The 19,628-nt window shown below is 44.6% G+C and overlaps 1 protein-coding gene across 5 annotated transcripts in view; it reads right to left on the reverse strand.

The window, feature by feature from the left end:
- Positions 1-18,809, reverse strand: part of Esr2 (estrogen receptor 2) — an 84,116-nt gene extending 65,307 nt beyond the window's left edge. For 4 of the 5 annotated variants that reach the window (XM_050153723.1, XM_050153724.1, XM_050153726.1 and 1 more), the window contains exons 1-3: positions 18,098-18,809; positions 12,190-12,642; positions 10,382-10,554 (exon numbers count right to left, since the gene is read on the reverse strand). In XM_050153723.1, coding sequence (XP_050009680.1) covers positions 10,382-10,554; positions 12,190-12,608 — 592 coding nt within the window. In that variant the 5' untranslated portion in view covers positions 12,609-12,642; positions 18,098-18,809. Of the gene's footprint in view, positions 1-10,381; positions 10,555-12,189; positions 12,643-12,731; positions 13,038-18,097 lie in introns of those variants that run through there. The other variant, XM_050153725.1, reaches the window with a different exon arrangement.
- Between the last annotated feature and the right edge of the window lie 819 nt (positions 18,810-19,628).

Below are 19,628 nucleotides of genomic sequence, written 5' to 3' on the forward strand. Positions count from 1 at the left end.
TCATGGACATACCAGAAAATACTTTTTAAAAACAAAAAACAAGTCCTTAAGAAAAAAAAAAAGGACCTGGGGATGGATCGGTGAGTCAAATATTTTCTGCACAAACATGAGGACCTAAGATGTGATTTCCAAGTAGAAGCCAACGGTGGCAGCAGTATGTACCCATAACCCCATGTGGGGGAGGCAGGGCTGAGAGAGGGAGATACCTGAACAACAGCTGGCCAGTCTCATCAGTGAGCCCCAGTTCACTGAAGAAACTGTCTCAAAAATGAAGGTGGACAGGCCAAGTGGTGGTGGCACAAGCCTTTAATCCCAGCACTCGGGAGGCAGAGGCAGGCAGATCTCTGTGAGTTCGAGGCCAGCCTGGTCTACAAGAGCTAGTTCCAGGACAGGCACGAAAAACTACAGAGAAACCCTGTCTTGAAAAATCAAAAAAAAAAAAAAAAATGAAGGTGGACAGCCATAGAAGACACACCCAGTGTTGACCTCTGGCTTCCACACATGTGCACATGCATCCCTCACAAACACACGTACACACACACATACACCCATATAGCATCTCTAATGTGGCCCCGTGTATACATATATACAGAGAGAAAGAAATGGGAACATAGATGAATGCATGTCTGTGCATACATATATACGGATATATCCATAAATCGATTCTCTAACTCCATCCCGAGAGGACCTGGTGCAGGGATCTTCCAAGAGCAGTGAGACAGGAGCAGTTTTTCCACTCCCATTTTCCAGTAAGGGGAATCAGGGTTCCATGAAACAACAGCGTATTTCAGAACTAGGGCAGGTTACATGTACAACGAGCCTGAAACATTGTGTGCTAGGAAAGAAAGCCATGCCCAAAGAATTACAGGAACATATTGAAAAGACAGGAATCAGCTTAAGGACTCCTACTGGCCAGTCTGAGATAATGTGAGCCTCAAAAAACTAATGATAGCAACCCAATGCAGAAAAGAAGAAGCCGTAAATCATAATGATACAGATTAATTCATTGGCTTAATGAAGAATGCCATTATTTACTTAGGCTCAAAAGGTTTCCCAACAAAAACATTCATTACAAAGGAGAAAAAGGAGTAATTTTACAGAATGGATGTCTAGCTGCCAGTACCTTAATCAAATAGTCACTAGTAACAGGACAAATTGAAATCACACACCACTTGAGAGGCGCTGTGAGCACAGCAGCGTCTCTGGTTATCCCTGCAAACAGGGTCTAGGATGAAAGAGCAGACGAAGCCAGAACAAGGGACATTATGCAAGATGGCAGCTTCGGTCTTCCAAAGTTTCATGATAATGGAAGCAACGCAAGCTCTGAAGGACAGAGACCGGAGACACGACACCTAAACACAGAGTCAATTCCTGATCTTGAGCCTTGTGCTAGGGAGGGCAGTAGAACACCTCCAAGTCTGAGCCTTAGGTGGCGATAGTGTGTGTGTGTGTGTGTGTGTGTGTGTGTGTGTGTGTGTGTGTGTGTGCGCGTGTGCGTGTGTTAGCTGCCCAGCTGACACCCGTTTGACAGTAGTATGGCAGTGGCTACATGTTAAAGGATTCTGAGTGATGAAGCATGTTGACAACATTGCCCTACACAGTTCTGGGTGAATGTTTTTTATATCTTACATACGTATTTTTAAGCATGAGATTCATTAAAAACAAAGACAGATGGTAGCGCCCATCTGCAATCGCAGTGCTTGGGAGTGGAAGGACTTCACGGCTAGCCTGGACTACAGGGCAGGAAGACTTTCTCTAAAAATATAAATAGCTAAAAGTTTCCATTGGCTTTCTTGAAAAATGTAGCTTACTGTTCACTCGACTGCTGTAGCTCAAGGTCTTCCTTGCTCATTTGAGTTGCTGATAGAATCGGTCCCTTTTGCTGGCTGTTGACTGCACGCTGCCCTCCGTTCCTGCACACAAGTGCACATCACTGCCCAGGACACAGAGTAGGGTCTGCTTTCCTCCATGTTAAGAAGAATGCATTTCAAACTTCTCTCTAATCTATGTGATGGAGTCTTATCAAAAACTCTATTTATAAGCCAGGCATGGTGCTGCACACTTTGAATCCCAGCACTTCAGAGGAAGTGGATCTCTGTGAGTTCGAAGCCACAAAGCCAATTTCATGGTCTGAAAAGTAAATTCCAGGGGGCTGGAGAGGTGGCTCAGTGGTTAAGAGCACTGCTTGCTCTTCCAAAGGTCCTGAGTTCAATTCCCAGCAACCACATGGTGGCTCACAACCATCTGTAATAAGATCTTTTGCCCTCTTCTGGCTTGCAGACATACATGCAGACAGAATACTGAGAATACTGTATACATAATTAATAAATAAATCTTTTTTAAAAAAAAAAGTGAATTCCAGGCCAAGCAAGACTGTATAGTGAGATCTGTATCAAAAAAATATATATAAAATAAAGATGCAGATAGATATAAGGTTTTATGTGTTTGTATGAATACCTACATGTGTATATGTGCACTACATGTGTGCTGGTGCTCATAGAGGCCAGAAGAGGGTATCAGACATCCTGGGAATGGATTTACAAATAGTTGTGAGCTGCCAGGTGGTTGCTAGGAATTGAATCCCTATCCTCTGGAAGAGCAGCCAGTGCTCTTATACATGAATTTGAAGGAGAACAAGGAGGCACATGGGAGGGATTGGAGTAAAGGGAAGGTGGAAAATGATGCAACAATAATCTCAAAAAATTACATATATATATACACACATATATATACATATATGGAGATATTTTTGTCTTAAAAAATGGATCCGAAGGTTTAATAATATGAACACACTTAGTGAAAACAGCCTAGAAAAAGTTATACAAGAAAAAAGAACCCTCTTCAAATTAACAACTATCAATGTGTTAAAAAAAATGGTGTCCAAGGGTAAATCTGGTTGGTTGAATTGGTTTTGGGTCCTATGCAATTACCAGAGCTGGGCAAGATGGCACATGCCTGTAAATCTTAGCATTTCAGAGCTGGGAGTAGAAGGATCCTAAATTATGTGTTTTATTGTTTCTTCAAGACAGGGTTTCTCTGTGTAGCCCTGGCTGTCCTGGAACTCACAGAGATCCTCCTGCCTCTGCCTCCTGAATGCTGGGATTAAAGGTGTGACCAGCACTGATTGTGAGTTTCAAGCCAGCCTACTCTACACAGTAAGTTTCAGGAGAGCTTGGGTTATCATAGCAAGAGTCAAAAGAAAACAATTTTTTTAAAAAGTCATAAATAAGATGCTTCCTGATATGAAAACAATGACAAAGATTCCCCTGGGTCTGCAGGATCGCTGTGGGTTAAAGACCTTGATGTATAAGCCTCGCAAGCTACATCAATGCCTGGAGCTGGCCGCTAAGCTCCATAGCATACTGTGATATGCAAGTACCTGAACACGTGCACACACACACACAAATACATGCACATATATCTGTAAGCATGCACAATAAAAAAATTTTTAAACAAATATAGCATTGACAAGATGGCTCAGTTGGCCCTAGATCCACATGGTAGAAGGAGAGAACCAATTCCTGCATGTTATCTTCTGATTTCCACAAACTGGCCGTGCTACACACGCACATACACACACAAATAAGTAAACAAATTAACAACACATACATAATAAGGAAACAAATTGACAACAAAAGTTTCCTTCAGGCAGAGGTTGGCAAATATCTATGAGTTTGAGACAGCCTGGCTGCATACTGAGTTCAAGGACAGCTGGGGCTAGCTACACAGTGAGACCCTAGAAAAAAAAAAAAAAAAAAAAAAAAAAAAAAAAAAAAAAAAAAAAAAAAAAAAAAAGGAAAGAGAGAAGGGGGAGACAGAAAACAGAAAGAAGAAAGATTTCTTCCAAGAGATCTCATAGGTATAACACTTTTCTTAATTTTTAAGGAGAAATCATTATATACTGCGTGTTTTTTTTTATCTGAAATCACATAAGCTGAAAAGCACCCAAATGAAGGGCTAAACACACTGAAGTGTCTATGCATCAGGATACAATGCTTTCAACAGCACAGCATTACAAAGCAACAGCTTACAGCAAAGGAAAGAAGCAAACACGAAGGGTATATACCCCTCCCCCAAAAAATAAATAAATAGATAAAAGTCTCATATAGTCCAGGCTTTGGTCTTGCTATGCAGTTGAGTATACCCTCCGACTTCTGATTTTTTTTTCCTGCCTCCACCTCCCAAGCAAGGAGATTGAACCCAGGGTTTCATGCATGCTAGACAAACACTCTACCGCCTGCGCTCCAGCTCCAGCCCCTGCCCAGTTGTACACTTTATGATTCTCTTACACGACCGGGTAGAGAAGACAACCCACAGCGACAGGACACAGACCAGCTGTTCCACCAGCCTGGGGAGCCAGTGTGAAACAGGAGGGACTGGCAACTGAAAACATCCACGTCTTTATTATGGTGCCGGTTATATATTTTCAAAACTTAGAAACATGAATGATATAAATAGGGAAATTTTATGGTGTGTAAGTCATATTTCAAGCTACAATCCCCTTGAAACCAGGCTGTGCTGTAGCTCAGTTTGGCTTGGAACCCTCTTCGCAGCTGATCCGTCCATGTCTGCAGCCTGGCTCCCATATTTCAAATCAATTAAAAAAATTAAAGGTTTAAATCAACAAAAATATGAAAAAAATGTATTTTAGAGATCAATTTGATTCTTTTTCAATATGCCAAAATGCTTCTTTTTCAATTAAATAATAGCATGTAAAAGTCAACCATTAAGTACAAGTTTACATAATTTCCCAATGTCAAAAGACCTAAAATTTAAAAACTATATTTAAGACTATCAGTGTTGATAAGATTTGACCATTTAAGGATTAGATATTTCTGCACGGCAAACGTAAAGTCGTAAAGTCGACTTGGGAGAGCTAGAATCTGGACGTGCTTAAAGGCAGCTACGTAGTGAGTTCAAGGCCAAGTTGAACGGCTTTGCAAGGCCCTATCTTCAAAAATAAATCAGAGCCAATGGGATACTCTCAATGCTATCAAGAACTTGGTAAACAAAACAAAGCTGGGGTGGGGGGGGAATAGGGGGGATCATTTGTTAGAGTCCCTGCCTCCCATCCAAGGCCCTGGGCTCCCTTCTCAGCACTGCACAAACCAGGACGGGGGACGTGATAGCACACTCCACACTGTGAGCACCAGTGACTGGAGGATCAAGAAATTCAAGCTCATGCGCTCAGAGTCAGCCTTGGCTAGCAGAGACCCCCGCCTCAAAACAAAACAGCAAAGCTCATCCACATTTTATTAGCTGAAAAATCATTTCTGTGCCTTTCTGAGAAACAGTTAATAAAAACTATCAAGAATTTTAAATATTAAACCAGTTAAGGTTGTTCGTATATGCAGTCCAGGCACTAGTGAGGCAGAAGCAGGAGGTTCAGGAGTTTAAGGCTATCCACAAGTGTGAGGCCAGCCTGGGCTACATGAGATGATGACCAAAAAGAGTGGGCAAGAAGGACTTTAAATATTGACATGACACTCTGACCTTACCTGTCTGTTCTAAGACTACATCCAAAGGAACACATTTTCTCAATGTTTTATAAACGAATACAAATCATAACATTATTTGAGACAATAAAAATAACCAATAATATCTTCAACAGCAAAGATAAAGCAATTAATATATAAGCTTGAATGGTAACAGTTGTGAGAATGGCTTTTAGGACGTCAACAACAGAGAAATGCTTGCCAACCAAATGATGCGAACAAGAACACAGGGCTGGGGCTACGGCTCGGTCAGTCAGCGTAAGGACAAGCTTAAGATGGCTTAGTCACACAGCACGAGAGACCCAAGTTTGATCCCCAGCACCAGTGTAAAAGCCAGGAACATACCTATAACACCAGCACCAGGGACAGGAGGGACCTCTGTAGCTCAGTAAGAAACCCAGACTCCAAAAATAAGATGAAGAGCAATAGAGACACCCAATGTCAGCGTCTGACGTCCAGATGGTCGTGTGTACACACTCACACATATGCACATGTACCTGAACACACACATAAATATGAAGCTCTGTGCACACACAGTATGAGCCCAATCCTTTCTACAAACTCATCTTTCAAGAAGCTGCTGCTCTCCAGCATTGAGCAAGATCCATTGCTTTGTCTTCTTCCGTGGCACACAACCTAATCCATGGCTCCACTAATGTTTCTTGGAAAGAATGCCAATAGGAAGTAGAATTAAAAGAAAAAGCTTTTTAAACTAAGGTAGGCCGCCCGGTGGCAATGGCACACACCTTTAATCCCAGTACTTGGGAGGCAGAGGCAGGTGGCTCTCTGTGAGTTTGAGGCTAACCTGGCCTACAGAGTGCATTCCAGGCTAGCCAAACCCCTGTCTCAAAAAAAAAAAACAAAAACAAGCAAGCAAAACTATGCCTTAATTTGCTCCATAGCCCAGGAGAGAAATGCAGTATTTGGTGTCTGGCAGCCCATTATGTGACAAGGTCAGCGAGGCCACTACCGATGGGATGCCCGGTGCCACACAGCCGCCAGGGCACTAAGACCTGGGCAAGCAGTTTACCAAACAAGCGGGCAAGGAAAGCTGAAAAACTATGAAAATGAAAGCGTGTGAAGGGTTAAAAGCTATGCTGTGAGTTAGGGGCATAGCATAGTTGGTAGAGGGCTTGCCTCAAATACATGAAGCAGCCCTGGGTTCAGTCTTGGCTAAATAATGGGTTCAAGGTCAGCCTGGGCTACCTGGGACCTTGTCTCAAACATAAAAAAGCTAAAGTTAAATGCAATCAACCTTTGAAGTTACTGGTGGAACATCCTGGCCTATCTGAGACCATTTTAAGAAACTAAGCTACAATTTTCAATTATTGCAAACCACTTATGCCAAAGATATAAAGAGTACAGTGAAAGGGTTGTCTGGGCCTTAAACAATTGTTTGGTCACGAATTTTCCTTTCTGCATGCTTAGAATGTGGCATCCTGGCTGATGAGACAGAAAAGACTAACAAGAGGAAATTTTATTGTCAGCAATTGGCAGCTAAATTCTCAAGGTCCACAGATATTCCAAGCTGCCGTGTACTTCCTACACAGCAAATGAGTACAGTTTCCTTTTAAAGGACATAGCTGCTTGGAATAGGTTGAAAGTTCTCAAGAAGCGATTCTGGAGCCTCCGCAAGATACAGGACTCAAGGGCCAAAAGGGTGACTCAATCAGAAAGATCTGGCTTCAAAAGCTGAGTTTGAGTCCCCAGTACCTATGTGAAAAGAGAGGCAGGGTGCTGGGCTCTATAACCCCCCATCTGGGGAGGAAGACATAGGAAGATCCCTGGAGCTCGGTGGACAGATCGTCTAATCAAATTACTGAGGTCTAACTTCAGTGATGGACCTTATCATCCATCAGGTGGGGCCGGCAAGATGGCTCAGCCGGTGAAAGTTGTTGCCTTTTCACCTGGAGGCGTGAGTTTGCCTCTGACCATTACATTCACCCCTCCCCTGAAGATGTGCAGACATCACACACACACACACACACACACACACACAATAATAACGAATACCTTTAAAAGTTTTTTATGCCTATGGGTGTTTTGCCTGCATGTATGTCTGTCCACTACATGTGTGCAGGTCCCAGGGAGATCAGAAGAGGACATCAGATCTTCTGGGACTGGTGCCACAGATGGTTGAGAGCTACCACGTGGTGTTAGGAATTGAACCCAGGTTCTTTGGAAGAGCAGCCAGTGCTCTTAATCGCTATCTCTCCAGCCCCAGTGAATATTTGTGTTAGTTTGAGACTAGCTCGGGCTATGCAGAGTTCCAGGCTAGCCTGAACTACATTGTCAACCCAACTGAAAACAAGCAAGCAAACAAAAACCTTTCAAATCTGAATTTCAGAAATCTGAATTGCTCTGACTATATAGAGGGAACTAGATCTGGCTTTCTGATCTACTGCTGCACTGACCACAAATAAAAGTACTTAATGAATGTATTCCACCACTACCACTCTCCACAAATACGTCTACTGCCCTGGAAAGGAGACAGGGTGGTGGGAACACCAGGACAAACAGGAGGGCCCTCCGTACAGGGTACGCGTCAGGGACACATAGAGAGATGGCTCCTCACCTCATGCCAATTCCCAGCCTTCGGGTATTACTGGTGCTTCTCTGCTCCCAGGATAATACCCTATTAATCTAGAATTACCAGTGGACAGGATAACTTGTCACTTTCACACTAATAACCCCCATGTTGGTACCAATTAGCTGAGAACTGGGCCCTGTAGTGTGGGTAGGAGAGAAACTCAAAAGGATCGCCTGAGAGGAAGCTGTAAGGGAGAGGACAGAGCAGACAGAACAGAAAGTGACTGGGGCTGGGAGACGCCTGTGAGTCAAATGCATACGAACTTGGATACAGAGCCCCCAGCACCTGCGTGTTCTATGCCCGCAATCCCAGCGTCCAGAGGCGGACACAGCAGGACTCCGAGAGCTTGCCCCCAACACACTCCAGATTCAGTGAAAGACACTGCTCAAAAAACAAAGACAGCTGGGCAGACGGATCCGTGGTTAAGGGCGCTTGCTGCTCTTACAGAGGATTCAGATTCAATTCCCAGCACCTGTATGAGAGCTCACAACATGCTGGAATCCTGTTTCCAAGGAATCTGATGCCCGCCTTTGGCCTCCTGGATACCAGGCACATAGAGACACAGACAAACGTGCAGGCTAAACCTTCATCTTTATAAAGTAAAATAGTATTTTAAAAATATTGAGAAAATACCTCATGTCTATCTGTGGGCTCCATATATATGCATATGAGCTCCTACATACACATAACACTACACACAGATGCAGCACGCATGTACATGTGTTCCGACACACATCCATGTACACGTGTGTCCTTCCACACACATGCACATATGTATACATGCACTCCTCCATGCATATGCACCCTTCCACATACATGCACATATGTATACATGCACTCCTCCATGCACATACACCCTTCCACACACATAAAATATAAATATCTGTTGTCCTCTTTTTTAACGGTTGCTGCCTTTTAAGCTGCGGCTATCCAAGTCAGCAGCTGCAACTTGGCCGCTATCAGCAGTGGTTCAGCAGCAAGGGCCACACAGCCTTGAGGAAATTCTGTTCCCTCAGACACCAACTCTTTCCAAGTTACTAAGAGAAGGTATCTAAATCTCTGTCCTGCTAAAGAACTCAAGATTCAAAGACTAAAGGAGGTAGAATACTGCTTCCCAGAGAGAATGAACAGCAAGCAGCTCACCTCCTCCCGTCTCCCACGAAGTCCTCGAAGCCCTCGCGCTTTTCCTCGCCCCCTCCTTATAAACCCTTCTCCACCTGGCTCCTCCCTACCACTTCCCGTCAGCTAGCTGCTGACGCAGCCTCCTGACTGCAGGTGAATCTTATTTAATCAAACGCATCTTTGCATCATTAAACAAAAGTTCCAGAGCGTAAACAAAAGTAGCACACCTTAAAATAATATTCTATAACAAATATCTTTAAAACTAAGTGACTTCAGTAATCAGGGCTGGAAGTAGAGGTTGGCTAACGAGGGAGAAACAGCGAAGACTGAGCAGCCTCGAGGCCAGGCGCACACAGCTTCAAGGGTATTAAAAATGCTATTAAACAAGCAAACAAAAGACTCGCAGGCTTTATGTGTAACAGCACTTACTGCCAAATGTTATGACCTAAGTTTGGGTCTCAAGACTCACATATTGGAAGGTCAGAAATGACTCCAGCACATTGTCTTTATCTTCATATGAATGCGCTCCCCCAACACACACACAATAAAAAGATGCTTTAGCAGAAAGGCATCATGAACAAGTATGCACCAAGTAAACAACTGCCAGCAAGGACTCCAGTGAAGGTCATGGAGACACTCTAGCGCCAGACTAAAAACTAGGGGTTGCAAAGGCCATGCCGCAAGTCTAAGGACGGCACACTTCTCAAAGTCTGCTACGGCTAATTCCCGATTCCTGACCATTCCCGTAAATTATATTTATTCTCTTTCCTTCAGGAGCCAGCCTACCATCATGCCATAAGCATGCCTTATATTAAACTTAAGAAAATACAAAGACAGACAGACTTCAGAGCTCCTGGTGAGCCCAGTTTTTTTTTTTTTCCTCCAAAGCAGTATCTTTAAAAGGTTGTAAATAGATATCGTCCCTCCTTTTCTAAACACCCCCATTCCTCAGTTAGGTAATGTAAGGACAAACTGACCCCTATAAAACATGCAGTCCGAGGACCCATACACCCCCACTCAACACACTCCCTAACATGTATGTTCGTCTGAGCTGCTCAAGTTCAAGAAGTGTACCAGCCAGGCCAACAGGGACACTTCTATCAGGTCATCTCTGCAAAGTAGCTTGCCGGCCAACGTGTGAAAACTGAAGTAGTGGTGTGTCACAATCTCGTACCTTGAATGCTTCTTTTAAAAAAGGCCTTACATCCTTCGCACGACCAGACACCATAATGATACCCAGATGCGTAATCGCTGCAGACGGCGCAGAAGTGAGCGTCCCTCTTTGAGTTCGGACTCGTAACAGGGCTGGCATAACTGCCCCCGCTGAGCTTCCTTTTCAGTGTCTCTCTGGGGGAGCAGAGAAAACAGACATCGTAAAAGGACATGAAAGAGAGAACAAGGGCTTTCCAGAGATGGATAGATGGATGGATGGACGGACGGACGGACAGATAACATGAACTTTGCCAAATGTAATCTCTTTGCCTTCCAGAAACCTGTCTTCAGATCACAGAGAGCCCAATGTGGGGGCTGACTGGCATGTGAGGGCGCTGGCAGTGTGCACAGGTTGGCATGTGCAGTGTGAGGGAGATGGCCGCTCAGTAGTTTTAAGAAGAAAGTGCTCCTCAGAGGAGCATCAGGGGCAGTGGTACCCGCTCCCTAGTTACTGATCTTGCCACATGTTTCTTCTGGGAAGGGAGATAGCAGAGGTATGACTAATTTAGAAATGACAGAAACCTTCCGGATGGTAAGTTTGTCTAAATATTAGCAGGACTTTAATGAGAATTTGAGAGGTTATGAAAATGTCATCCTTTAAACGATAAGTAAGTGAAAAGCATTAGTCATAAGATGTGACCCACAGTTTTTATATTTATCTTTCCAATAAATAAAAAGATTAAGAAGAAAAATTTAATTAATGTGTAATATTTTCTCAAAGGTTGTTTTGATTTGGTTTGGGGCTCAGAGGTGCTGGGTTTGGGTTCTTGGGGTGGACCCAGAGCCTCATGAAAATTAAAGCCACCCCCTAGCACTGAGATGGACGCTCCAGCTCCTATTTCCTTTAAGTTTTATGACAATGTCTGAAAGTAATGCTCTTCTTATTTGGTTTTTTTGTTTTGTTTTGTTTTGTTTTGTTTTTTTGAGACAGGATCTCTCTAAGCAGGCCTGGCTGTCCTGGAACTCACTATGTAGACCAGGCTGGCCCCAAACTTTGAGATCCATCTGTCTCTACCTCCCGAATGCTGGGATCAAAGGAGTATGCTAACACACCCTGCAAGCAATGCACTTACTACTTGGTGTGCCATAACTCAGTGCTCTTCTTCCAGAAATCCATTCGTCCTGACACTTATTCATATACCATTCTCTCCCTCCACAGTCATTGCTAGCACCAAAAATCTTACAAAAATAGACAGAAGTAATCTGTCGCTCGGCCATGCGTTTGGGGATCAATTTGTTTTAACTTCAGAAATGTTTGCTAGGCTCCTACAGTGAGTTCCTCCTTGGTCCTTAGAAAGCGCCGCCTGGGCTCATCACTATAGCCTTGTCCCATTATCTTTCCTGGCTCTGCGTGGCTACGTCGTGGAAGCTGTAGTGCTGCCATGGTTACTTTCATCCTGGAAACAATTTGTCATCAACAGTGAGTTACCCATCATTTTACAGTAAGACTCTAATCTGGCCGTAAGAAACAAACGAACGAACGAACAAACATTTAAAACCCAACACCTTCACCAAAACCCAACTGACAAAAGTTTGATGATTGCTGCATAAAGAGAACATGCATTACAACGTACTTTCTCCAAATACCCATCCATAAGCACAACTTTTTCATAAGAACTAGACTATCAGAATAGGGCAGAGCAATATGTCTCCGGTATCCTAAGCAAGTGACAAAATAAAGACTCTGTCTACCACATGTCCTTCTTCTTACTAAACTGGGACGTGAAGATCATGCCACCATCCATGACTTAGATGAAGACAGGGCTTTACCTGTTCACAGGTAAGGTGTGTTCTAGTGATCTTGCTTCATACCAAGGACTCTTTTGAGGTTCTGCATACAGAAGCGATGACTGACAATGGGTCGCTAAAGGAGAGAGGTGTCCAGAAGTTGGCCACAGCACATTTGGGCTTGCGGTCTGTCGAACAGGCCCGCCTTCCAGGCTATTGGCGCTGCTGGGAACACTGTAATTTACTACCGCCGGACTATAGAATGCCATCGCTGAGTATTCGTGGCGGCTCTCTACGTAGGAGGAAGGGATATAGATGGGGCCATGCTCCAGTGGTAGGATGGACTGGCTACAGTTGTAGGAAGCAGGGGAATTAAGGCTCGAAGGTGAGTTTTTGATATCCATGTCTTGAGCAGGTAGCAGCTGAGAAGAATCCTTGTGGGAAGGTGTACAGACGGACATTGTGTTCTCAGAGACTCAGGGGCAGGTGTAATAGCTGCAAAGGAAAGCAAACAATGTTTAGTCAGTTCGCCCTACAAGAGTAACTGAGAAATATTCATTTTTGCTGGAGGCAATGGTGCTTACCTACAAGCTCCAGCACTCAAGGAGGCTGAGGCAGGAGAATTTCTAGTTCCAGGACTGCCTGGGCTACAGAGTGAGACACAGTCTCAAAACAGAAGAGAAGAAAAGAAAAGAGGAGAAGAGAGAAGAGGGCTGGAGAGATGGCTCAGAGGTTAAGAACACTGGCTCTTCTTCTAGAGGTCCTGAACTCAATTCCCAGCAACCACAAGGTGGCTCACAACCATCTGTAATGAGATCTGGTGCCCTCTTCTGGCCTACAGGCAGAACACTGTATATGTAATAAATAAATAAATCTTTTAAAAAAAAGAAAGAAAGAAAGAAAAGAAAGTGGAAATGGAAATATAGCGTAGTTGGTAGAGTACTTGCCGAGCTCGCACACAGGACAGGAGGCCTTGACTTTGATCCCTAGCATTGCATAAACCAGGGTGGTGGAAGACCTTTGTAAACCCAGTATTCAGGAGGTGGAGGCAGAAGGATCAGAAGTGCAAGGTCATCCTCTTGTCAGGAGTTCAAGATTAACATGGGTTATATGATACTATAGCTCAGAAAAAGAAAAAAACATGGCAAAATGACCCAGTGGGCAAAAGTGTTTGCTGCTCAAGCCTGATGATGGGAGTTCAATCCCAGAGCCCAGGGTGGAAACTGAGGTTGCCTGAAAGCTGACCTACGGAGGCGAACACATACCACAGCGTCCATACGCCCACTCTTTTGCCATCTCTCATCTATCTCTCTCTCTCTAACACACACATGGGATTTTGTCAGTCTAGTGCCTCTAAACTTTAAAAGCACCCTTCAATATAGGATTTACATAAAAAAAAAAAAAGAAAAAAAAAACAGAATTTCTATTAAGACCAAAGTGAGCTCAGTAGAGGGCGCAATAGAGACACCATGGGACAAAGGCTTGCTGCAAATGCTGGCCATGGCAGGCAGTATGAATGTGAGAATCCAGGGTGGAGCTTGGCCCAGCCAAAGGTCCAGAATGAAATCTCTTGGCAGCCTTGCAGTCCACATGGCAATGGCCTTTTCACAGGCATCCCTCTGAACCATGACCCAAAGATTGAACTCTACAGAATCACCCATTGCACAAACCTCGTCACCCTGACAACTTACCTGCTCTGAAGGCCTTCTGCCCTTGAGGGAACCCAGATTCCCACTTTGTTTGCATGACTTGGTTTCTGGCCGCCAACCACTGAACTGCATTTTAGAGGGGACCGATGGCTTAATCAGCAACCCTAGATCCTTTAAACCCGCAGATATCACTGCCAGTGATGTCTGTGAGTCGATGGCCAAACCTCACCCTGTCCAGCAAGCTCTAAACTCCCTCAGAGCTGGATATTCTCCAATGTGTATACTCTCCCTCAGCGCTAAGGGGCCGAAAGAATCTCTACAAAGTTCTTTCAGAGGACCGAAATTCAGTTCCCAGCGCCCGCATCAAGTTACTCACTACTGCCTACAACTCCAGCTCCAGAAGACCTGACACCTTCTTCAGGCTTCCACAGGTACCACATGCTTATGCACATATATGTACATACACATACCCCTAAACATAAATAATAAAATATTTTTTAATTTTGTTTTTTGAGACAGAGTTTCTCTGTGTGGCTTTGGAGCCTGTCTTGGAACTCACTCTGTAGACCAGGCTGGCCTCGAACTCACAGAAGATGCACCTGCCTTTGCCTCCTGAGTGTATTAAAGGTGTATACCACTACACCCAGCTTAAAATATTTAAATAATAATTTAAATTGATTTTTTTTTCAAAATGGACAGTGCCTGAAGAATAGCAGCACCTGAGGTTACCCTCTGGCTGGCACATGTGTGTATATGTACATACATGTACACATGTGTACCCACACACATACATATACACAAAAAATAACGAACAGTCCCAGGGAAAGACATGAACTTGAAAAAAATGCTTTCCCTTGTTCAGCTGGTCAATGAACACAGAATTTAAAAACAACAGAGAGCTGATCCCCATCCTCCCTCCTCCCAGCCTCAGGTCAGGCACACACCACGGAAAGACAAGTGCCAAGGATCACATAGGTATCAGCCAGCTGCCACGACAGTGTCCTCGAAAACAGGGAGCTCATCTGCTAGCGATATCCCAGTCGATTTCCGCAGTTTTTCTACCAAACCCCAGCCCACGCGGGATTGCTGAGAGCCCCTGCAGGAGGGCGGCTGTCAGAACCAGGCTCGGCCTTTGGCTGAATAGCTTTCGATGCGTCCAGATTCATGTTGCATCTTGGATAACTAGTCGCACAGTCACTGATAACAGAGCTTTTCTTCCTAAATCAGCGCCTCGGAGATGCTTCTGTATACTCGGGGTTATGTATGACGTGCTAAAGTACTGACTGGGAACACATTTTGTATCTCAAGCTAAAAAATAAATAACGTTAAGAAACCCCAATACTGACCGTGGATTCTTTTTAATTGAGCTCTACATTTTTCTCTGCTCCCCTCCTTTTCTCCCCACCTCTTCTGCCCTCACCCATGACCCCCACGCTCCCAGTTCACCCAGGAGATCTTTTGACAGTGGATTTGCGGAGAAGGAAAAGGTTGGCCCGGAAATAACACGGCATTCCACGAAGAGCAGACAGACTTACAAATCCAGCAAAAAGAGAAACGATCACCAGCCAGCCTGTGTGTATTCATCCTAGCCCAGGGGACAGAACACAACACTGGTTCCCAGCCTCCGCTCTGCCTAAACACCAGCTCCTAGACAAACCACATAAACTCCTTGAACTTTCATATCCTTTTCAGCAGAGATGAGAAACACAGTGGGGTGCCCCTTTTCACGGTGCTCCGAGGGAGAAAGGAAGTGGCATGTGCTGCTAAAAGCATTCTGAGAGGCATTGGAGGGTGATGCCAGCCCACTGACATGCCACTGGGCATGCCTCTCACGTTGGTCAGGATTCCCAGACAACTGAAGAGCAAGTGGTTTCTGACCATGAAAACTTGCTTCTGAATTTTACTTTTTAAAAACCTGTGTTTGACAGAAGCTCTCCACCACAAGCCGCCCAGACAGCGGGGGCTGCTAGGAGCCTGTCTGCTGTGTGTGTGTGTCGACAAAATGTCACCTCCCCTGAGCGAGGCATCCTGGGCCTGCGGGTGTGGATAACTTTGACAGGTCACGGTCATCTTCCTCCACCTGTCCACCCGCCCCCTTCCCACAGCATTCTATTCAAACATTCCGGTTTATACTCACCAGAGAGAATTTCACAGACAAGAAAAATACATATAAATAAATGCATTTCTCTTCTTACTCCTTTCTTCACTAAGACAAGATCTCATGTAGCCCAAGCTGGCCTAAAAATTGCTATGTAGCCAAGGGCGTCCTTACACTCCCTGATCTTCCCGCTTCTATATTCTGAGTTGTAGGATAAGGATAATGGATAGATAAGGACCACCACTCCTGATTCGTGTGATGCTGCGGATGGAGGCCAGGGCTTTGTGCATTTGAGGCAAGCTCACCAACTGAGTCACATTCCTTTAGGTGTATCTTTTAAGCATCAAGCATTCTCGTGTGTTTCTGTTTAACCATTACTACCTTCATATGTATCTTTTCCAAAACAAAATATTAAGGCCCTCAAACAATTTCATATTAGGAACAAAGAAAATTTACTCTAAAATAACTGACCACTAATAATTGACTTACATGCAACTCTTTAAAACTATATGTGTATCTTCCAAAATGAGAAAAAAGCTAAACCTTCTATATCAAAATTCTTAGAGTAGTATTTTTTTTAGAAAGCTTAAATTCAACTGTCTGTAAATAATACTGTAATAAGCATAATTTTCCAAGTGTCTATCACAATGTGCTAAACACTGAATTATGAAATCTAATATCTAAATATTTCGCTTTCAAGGGCTTTGCATACAATCAACAAAAACTTACCAGCAAATGATTGCCTCAGAATTTTATGTAATCACTTTCTAATACATTGCATAAGATGATTTGGAGCATCAACTAACATTTTGTCATGAAATATATTTTAAGGCATTGCCTGTTGAATTACAGTGCTTTAGTCTCCGCAAGGTACATAATGTTTGTTAAAGGATAATTATGTATTTGATAGGTTGAATTTAGTACTAAGCTTTATCTTTTTATATGAAGAATACGTTCTGAGAAATGTCAAATCTGAATAGATCCATTTGAGCTCACCTTGAAGCAGTCCTATAATGCACTTTTTGTTTATTTCAAACACACATCTTGAGTAAGGCTTAAAGTGTGACTTCTAACACGGCTTTTGAAACAAGAATCTCAGATTCATCTAGAAAACTTCTGAACATAAAACGGAGCCCTTAAGTTTCTTCTTTAACACTTGGCGATCTTTTCCTTCCGACAGAATGCCAGTTAGGGCAGTGGTTCTTAACCTTCCCGGTGCTGTGACCCTTTAACACAGTTCCTCATGTTGTGGGGATCCCCAACCATAAAATTATACCACATAAAATGCTACTTCATAACTGTAATTTTGCCAAAGTTATGAATTGTAATGCAAATATCTTGGGGGATAGAGGTTTGTCCAGGGGTCACGACCCCAGGTTGAGAACCACTCCGTGGGCTTTCTTGGGAATGACAGCGTTTTAAGTATCTGTCACACTTTTCATTGTCCCCACAGGCCCGCTAATCTTCCCGTTCACTTTCCAAATAGCATTTACACGGAGAGAGAGGATCATTACAGCAAAAATGAAATTTTAAGTGAAATGCTCACACACACACACACACACACACACACATACACAAAGACCACTTGAAATAGAACAAAACTCTGTCCTCGTACTGCGTGCCACACCAGTCTGTCTATCTTCTGAAATATAAGAAAAATCACCAAGCTCACTTTCTGAATAGAGCTTCACTCAAATTTCAAAGTGTTGTTTTCCACACACAAAAACAATATTCGCTTGACCCAATTTTCCACTTCTGCTCTGAAACAGTCACCAGAGGTAACCGTGAAGAAGCAACAGTTAGCTTCCTCGCCGGCAAATAAGAGAGATCTGATTTAACGGAGCTCAGCCTATCCGGAAAGGGGAGAAAAAAATCTATTTCTGCCACGACTAAGGATTGCCAGTAGACTCGTTTTCAAGCTATGACACCTGCCTGAGACAGGCACATCCTCCCTGGTCCACGATGCTCGGGCAAGAAGCATCATCATTGCATCCACTCCGAGGAACCCACGGTGAAAAACCACGGGGATTTTCTTTTTATAAAAAGACATTTATAGTCACACAACTAACCCAAAAGTCAATAAAATTTGTGTTCCCAGTAGTGTTCGAGACAGTCGCATCCATCCCGCGGCCCCTTTATTGTTCTAAATACTGCGGGAATCACACCGTCAGTGAAACCACACTCTGCGCAAAAGGGCACTTACCTGGCAGGTAAACATTCTCTTTTTTGCATTCTCTACATGCAGACACGTGCTTTCCCCGGTCCCCGCGCGGGACTCTCAGTTCACTGCCTGTGGCTCAGCCCTGCGGTGGCTGCCAGACTCTACTCCGAGCGGATACCAAGGATGCCAGTCGCCGCGCAAGCAGCTTCCTCTGGGCCGGGTTCCACGCCTCCTCTACTCCCGGGAAGTTTCAAGAGGTGGTTCTAGAAGCCTCGGAGGAGGCAGGGACCTGGGAGTTCGGTTCAAAAAAGACCAGCAGCTGCAGAGACTGCAAAGATGACCCACGACTATTAGTCCTGTCTTCCTTTTAAAGACTGTGAAGAGGGAGTGGGTGGTTAGCTAAAGAACCCACGTGACCACGATCCCGGAGCCGGAGATCTCCCGCACTCCAGCGCTGCGCCTCCGCATCCACTGGATGTCCGCTTCCAGACATCTCATGGTCACCCACTAGGGACACCCCCTCCCTTCCCAAGAGACTGACAATGGAGGACAGAGATAGGACCAGAGAATGGGCATTCTGATCAGGTCCCCAGGGATTCTGGAGTTGACAAGTGCGGGTCCACACTTGATCCTGACTCCAGACTTTGACCGACGTGGGTGTCATTAAATGCTTAAGTCTGACAGCTATTCTTGAGAAGCATGGTCCAGGCCCTGGGTTTGGGTGAAGCATCGAAATAGGAAGTAATAACGGAATAATGAAACCTTTGCAGGGAGGGTTAGCTTGAACCCCCAGAAAGGCAAGGCCACCGGCTGCAGCTGGAGGCGTGAACGCTCATCTATCAGAATCTGCTGGCTGGGCTGGGGTGGAGAAAGGAAGGGGAGAGGGAGGGAGGGAGAAAGGGAGGGAGGGAGGGAGGGAGGGAGGGNAGGGAGGGAGGGAGGGAGGGAGGGAGGGAGGGAAGAAAGGAAAATAGGTATTGGATTAGGTCCAAGATCCCCGAGCCTCCAGGAATTCACCTGGAGAAAATCCGCCTGCAGTTTTACAGGGCACCTCCCTCCTTGGCGGCGAGAATCTCTGGCGCCCCCTGATGGCAGCCCTGATTCTCCCAGATCTACGTTGTCAGCCTTCCCATCCACCTGGAAGTGGCCCCACTATGCAAAGACTGCCATCGTACCTTAGTCTGTGAGAAGCAATTGGCTTTAAGGCAGTCATTGGTGACAAAAGTTAAAAGGAAAACAGACGACCTGCAGGCCAAATTGGTCTAATGTGTACATAATTAAGTCATCAAACCATCCACAGACAGCACGGGGACTTGTTTACGAGGGGTTTTAAAGGTCTTTTTAGCTCTTAAATTATATGCACGTGGGTATGTGCACATGCGTGTCGATGCCCACAGAGACTATAGGTGTGGGATCCGTGGAGCTGGAGTTACAGGAGGGTGTGAGCTCATGGGCCTGGGTGCTGGGAACAGAATTCGCCTCTATGCTAGAGAAGCAAGCTATCTTAACAGCTGAGCTGTCTCTCCAGACCCCGGACGTGGTTCTTGATGGATGGTAATCTAATAGAGGAAGA

The sequence above is a fragment of the Alexandromys fortis genome, unplaced genomic scaffold (genome assembly GCF_014885135.2).
Source record: "Alexandromys fortis isolate MF-2015 unplaced genomic scaffold, M_Fortis_MF-2015_v1.1 scaffold_82, whole genome shotgun sequence".
Lineage (NCBI taxonomy): Eukaryota > Metazoa > Chordata > Mammalia > Rodentia > Cricetidae > Alexandromys > Alexandromys fortis.